Source organism: Acomys minous, assembly GCF_964271855.1.
Source record: "Acomys minous genome assembly, chromosome: 16".
Lineage (NCBI taxonomy): Eukaryota > Metazoa > Chordata > Mammalia > Rodentia > Muridae > Acomys > Acomys minous.
Genome location: NC_140498.1, coordinates 62684182 through 62690181, shown reverse-complemented (window position 1 = coordinate 62690181; position 6000 = coordinate 62684182). Strand labels below are relative to the sequence as shown.

Genomic DNA, 6000 nt, shown 5'->3' with positions numbered 1-6000 from the left:
GGAAAGCAACCTTAACAATCACATGAGATGTTTGGGGATTTCCATGGGGTCCCTTTGGCCCACAACTCAACTAGATGTAACCCATTCCTAAGATGTCTAGTTGGGGCATTGTCTCGCTCGTTATTGGGTGATTCCATTTAGATTTCTTTCCTATATGTATACATTTTAAGAAGCTTCTAGAAGTAGGTTCCCAGATGACCCCTCAAATGGCTCTTAGTGGCAGTTGTCCCTCCCTTATCCTTCCATGGCTTCCGCTCTCCACATTTTCTCCTACTCCAGTCCCACGTCTGTCTCTTCATAACTATATTCCACTTCCCTGCTCAGGAAACCCTTCCCTCTCCCCTTACTCCATTTCTAGCCTCTGCACTCATATGAATTGTAGCCTGTTTATTAAAGACTTAACAGATAGCATCCACCTATGAGTGAATACATACCATATTTGCCTTTTGGCATTTTGGTTATCTCACTCAGGATGATTTTTTTCTAGTTCCATCCACATAAGAATTTCTTGACTGTTTTTTTAAAAGGCTAAGTAATATTCTGTTGTGTAAATGTGCCACATTTTCTTTATACATTCATCTATTGATGGACATCTAGGCTGTTTCCAAATTCTGGCTACTATGAATAGAGCAGTAATTAATGTGGATGAGCAAGTGTCTCTGTAGTGTGATATCCTTTGCATATATATCCAAAAGTGCTATAGTGAGATCTTGAGGTAGATCTATTCCCAGCTTCTTGAGGAACCATCACATTGATTTCCATAGTCACTGCACAAATTTGTAGTCCCTCTAGCAATGAGTGAGTGTTCCCCTTATCCCATCAGCAATGAATGATTGTATCCCTTACCCCATATCCTCACCAGCATGAGCTGTCAATTGTTTTATTGATCTTAGTCATTCTGAGAGGTGTAAGATGAAATCTCAAAGCAATTATAATTTGTATTTCCCTGATTACTAAGGGTATTGTCTATTCCTTTAAGTGTTTCTCACTTTGTGTTTCAACTTAATTTTTCTCATTTTATTTATTTATTGATTTGATTTTTTTGAGACAGGGTTTCTCTGTGTAGTGTTGGCTGTCCTGGACTCACTTTGTAGACCAGGCTGGTTTTGAACTCACAGAGATCTGCCTGCCTCTGTCTCTAAGAGTGCTGGGATCACAGACTTGTACCACCATGCCCAGCTGTCATTTTATTGTTTTAATTTCCTTTAAAACAGTGTTCCAAGTGTACCCTGAGGCACAGGAGCCCAGGAGCCTCACAGCTCCTCAACAGAGACAACACAGCTCCCAGGGAAGGGTTGCTCTGAAGCCCGGAAGAACTGAGGAGCCTTGGAGCCTGAGCCCTGCTCCTTCTTCGATTCTTCTCTTCCCTCTTCCTTCTTGTTCTCTTCATCCTCCTCTTTCTCCACTTGCTTTATCTGGCGAAAGAGTCACAGCGGGAGGAGAGAGCAGAGAACTGGGCAGGCACAGCTTTTATACAGGGCTCCTAAGGGGGTAGAGCTTTCTTGGGCAGGGATTTCCTGAGTGTGGATTGGTGGGATTTCAAACCTGGGCTGGGGGACATTCAGGGATTGGTGTTTTTTTTGTCCAGACTTCTCGAATTAGCACCATCTGGGATGAGTCCTACTGAGGGGCTGGAGATGGCAGTTACAGAGGTCTGGGGGTGGGAGGCTGGGCTGCTGGAGCTTTCTCAGGCAGAGATCAGGCCACTTTTCAGCCTTGAGGGGGTAATAAAGTTTACAATGTGTCTACAATTTATAGAGTCCGTTGTGAAGGCAGTAGGCTGAAGCAGAAAAGGTTGTAGTTATTACTGACAGCTCCCATGGTGGCAGCAGGCTTTCTGAGGCAGGAAAGGTGTGCATTGTTCAAATGAGCAGTCTGCTGAGGCAGGAATAGCCACCCTGGACAGCTCCCACTGAGGCGCAGACAGGAGCAGCAGCCATTTTGTCTCCTGTTTCCACCTCCCCAGGGCTGAAGGAGAGGAAAGGAGGGGCTGCCAGGCACTTTAATTTTTAACAGCCCGCTGCTTAAGGGCTACATAGCTCTTGGGAGTGGTGATAGTGTTAGGCACTCTGGGCTGAAGGACTGGGGTGGCAGGGCAGTGAGCACCCCGAAGCTTGGGTAAGGGTGGGGGGTGGTTAGTAGTGTTAAGGCAAGGAGAAATCCCTAAATAAGTGTGTGTGTGTGTGTGTGTGTGTGCGCGCGCGCGCGCACCTTGATGGCAGCAGCAGCTGTGGTGCGGTGGTGCGGTGGTGATGGCTGAGGTGGTCCCAGGCTGGGCATTGGTGAGAGCTCCGGTGATGGCCTTTGATCTTGACGGTGGTGGTGGTGGTTGCGGCGGCGGCGGTGCTGTTGCTGCTGCTGCTGCTGCATCTGAGCAGCAGCATCCTTACAGCAGGCAGTCTACCAACTGAACCACAACTTCAGCTGGAGATTCATCTTGAAGCAGTTCAAAGGAAGCCAGAGCAAAAACTGTCGGTAGAACAGATTTCTTTTTTAATGGGGGAGGAAAGCAATACAGGAATGTGATCTGGAGGAGGAGCTCCTTAGGTTTTTACCACCTGAATTTTTTTTTAGCAATAGTTCAGATTTTCTTAACAGCGTCAGAATTTGAATGGGTGCAATACAGACAGAGGGAGAGCGCGCACACATGAGCTCAGCACCATAACACACACCAGGAATCCCTGCACTCTGGAAGCTGAGGTAGGAAAATTCCGAGGTTGATGCCACCCTAGGCGGCACTATGAATTCGAGGCCAGCTTGTGTTGAATTTATTTTTATACAACTCTATTTGTTTCTTTTAGCTTATTTCTTAACCCAGCTATGACACAAATAATGGAGAGTCTTTTCTAATACAAGGCTTTACAACACAATCTGAGCAGTTTAACCCTTTATGCTATTTTGTTTTACTCCCACCAATGATACTTGCACTTTTGTAGCTTTCCTCGGCTCCAGCTCCTTCCTCCCCAACGTCCTTTGTCCACTCCCCATGGCCACTTCCATACCTCCTCCTCCTCTGGCTGTAGAGATTTCCGGCAAGCAGTGGTCACCACCTTCCCAAAATGGCGACCTTGAAGTGAGCTTGCAGGCTTAATTTAAGGACAGTTAGGGAATTTGTAAGGGTGGTTAGGTAACCTTTATGTGATTGGCTGGCAATGGTCTAGGTAGGGGATATGGAGACACTCAGCATTGGTCCAGCACTTAGTGGCTTTCCAGGGTAGTTACTAAGCCATTATTTTTTGACTCAGGCCAGGTGTCGGGGCAGAAGATGATTGGTTGTCCATGATTTATTGTTTTGTTTTTTTTCCCAGAAAGTGCAGTTTCACTTCCTGGAGAAACTAAAACTCAGGCCTGGTTAGCCTGAGGCTGAATCTGAAACCTGTCATGGAGTCAGGCTGGCTAACGAAAATTTATCCTCTTCAGGTCCAGCCAATGGGAGATGGATGTGGGAGGATGTGGAGTTCAAAGCCACGCTCTGCTACATAGAAAAGTTGGAGGTTATTCTGGTCGATAGGAGACTCTGTCTCAAAAATAAAAAAGAAATCGGAAAGGAGGAAGAGGAGGAGGAGGAGGAGGAGGAGGATTAGGACTAGGACAAGGAGGACAAGGAGGTAGCAAATAAATCATTGGCCCATTCATTCTTCAACAATTTATAAGCAGCTTTTATGTGCATGGCTGTGGACCTAAAGGAGACCTGACACCCGCTCCGCTCCACCACTCCACGTCCCTGCCACACCCCGCCACGCCCTCCTGCTTCCCCTGCCCCCCCCCCTCTCTCTCTCTTCCTCATCACCTCCTTCCGCTCCCCCTTGCCCGCCCCACCCCCTTCCCCAGGAAAGGTGATGGTAGGGGCAGGTGGAGGATGCAATAGTTTTGATGCCAGATTCACCCAGCGGGGGGTAGACTTGACCTAGGACCCCCAGGCCCCCCTCCCTCTCGCCGACCCCCCCCCCCCCCATCCTGAATAGTCCGATCCTGGCTCTGAAGATGTGTTTTCCGGTTATGTACCTTCTAAAAGCCAAATGAGCCGGCTTTTGTCTGATACCGCCTATCTATTTGCATAGTTCCTCCTCCTTTTCATTCAGCCCCCAGAACGCCAACCTCAAGACTCCATTGGTCAAATACCAATGGAAGAGCCCGCCTTCCACCGGTGTCTCTCATGGGCTGGCTAATGGATTGGTCAGTCTCCTGTCACTCTTCTTTAGGGGATGGGATCAAGGGCTTGAGGGGTCAGTGAATTGGTTGACTAGGGCTCGGGGGTGGGGGCTGGGAGTGGGGCAAGCAGCTTAAGTCAGCTGGTGAATTGACCGTGGCGGAGCCGGCGGTTTTGCCCACCGCAGGGCTGCTGAGTAAAAGGGGCTTGACCGCCAGGTTTCCTGGAACACCGCGGATCTGACAAGACCGCGGGCGAGGCATCAGCTAAGCGGTGCGGGGACGGCCAGGCTGGGCGCAGCGATGGCGGCGCTCTTGGTGCAGGTAGGGCGGCCCCGGGCCGGGCCTCTTCGGGGGGGGGGGGGGCGTCAGTGTTGCGGGGCCCGCGGGGAAGCCGAGCCAGGAGCACGACCTGGCGTTGCCTCGCCTCCAGAACCCGTGCTAGGAGCCTCGACATGGCATTCCTAGCCCTAAACCCTGGAACTCCGGCCTCTGCCCACCCTCTTTCCAGATCTCCACCACAGGATCCCTCCCAGGGCTTCTAGGATCCCATGTCTCTTCATCGCAGCGCCCCCCAAAGACTCAGAACCCCTGTACATCTTAACCAGGACTCCTCACGAAGAACCAGTCCAGGACTTCCCCACTCCCCACACTGCAGACCTCCCCGCCCCTGCAGTGTTCTCCAGTTCACACTCCTGGGCCCAGGATCCCGCTCATCTTCACTGTCCCTTGCCTTTCCATCCCCCTAACTCTCACTAGGGTTCCTGTCATCTGTGTATAACCTGTGCCATCATCCTTTCCAATTCCGACTCTATCGAAACCCACAGACATCAGCTCAGCCTGCCCCGCTTTGGCACCCCTCCTGTTCAAGGGCGAGGCTTCTGAGAGGACCATACACTGTTGCTGATCTTGACCCATCTAGATCTCAGCTTCCTGAAGAAATGAATACTCAGGGCTTCCCAAAAGATAATGCTGGATCCCATCCCCAATAGACACACCCTCCCAATCCATCTTACTGAGAAACATACACAGAGCAGGGTCACTTACATACCCCCAACACATACAGCAACCTAGGCCCATGTTCGAACAATATCCTGCTGAAAATTTCTGTGCATTTCCTTCAATCCCAGCAGCCCAGCTTCCTCAACAGGCCTCCTAACTTAGACAACAGACAAAAGATTGTGAGGTGGCAGCTCTGTCCCCAGCAGCTAGCCTGTCCCTTTCACCCCATTCTCTTTGAGATGGTACCACTCTGGGACTCCAGAGGGTGTCAGCCTAGACTACCTACTGCAGATCTCTTCCCCTTCTCTGTCTCTCCCTGCCTTGCCCTTCTTAATAGGAAGGACATTCTTTCCTACACCAGTGTCCTAAAAGGAACCAGTGCCCATTCCCAAATCAGTTTCACTACACACACACACACACACACACACACACACACACACACACACACCATGGGGAGTGAGATGTTCCAGCTGCTCCTGGCCCCAATCCTAAAGTCTGACCAGACTGATAGGACCAGCATCCCTGAGCCTATGGGAAACGCTGGCATCAGAGAGATGATAGAGTCTGCGCTGCCATCCAAGGTGCCCATCAAGGTCAGCTTCTGACAGCCCTGTGAGTTCTGTCCCCCACCACCTGTGTTAGGTCAACACAAAAGGGCTTCCTCCTAGAATTTGGGATTTGCTAGGACTGGGTCAGACCTGCCAAAAGCAAATACTTCTTTGTTTTAAGGAATATTCTCAGAACGGGGAAATATGTTCTGAAGAGGGCTGTGGGGAACGTGAAAGGAGGGGGTGCTCTGCTTGACGTACACCCTCCCGCATGCACCATCCCCAGCCAGTCTGCCATTGA

The 6000-nt window shown here is 50.2% G+C and overlaps 1 protein-coding gene across 2 annotated transcripts in view; it reads left to right on the top strand.

Annotated features, from left to right (window-relative positions):
- Positions 1–4268: 4268 nt before the first annotated feature.
- LOC311587564 (zinc finger protein 120-like) overlaps positions 4269–6000 on the top strand; it is a gene marked incomplete at its 3' end in the record, with an annotated part of 28423 nt that continues 26691 nt past the window's right edge. For both annotated transcript variants that reach the window (XM_084764530.1, XM_084764531.1), the window contains exon 1: positions 4269–4473. In XM_084764530.1, coding sequence (XP_084620656.1) covers positions 4453–4473 — 21 coding nt within the window. In that variant the 5' untranslated portion in view covers positions 4269–4452. The remainder of the gene's footprint in view (positions 4474–6000) is intronic.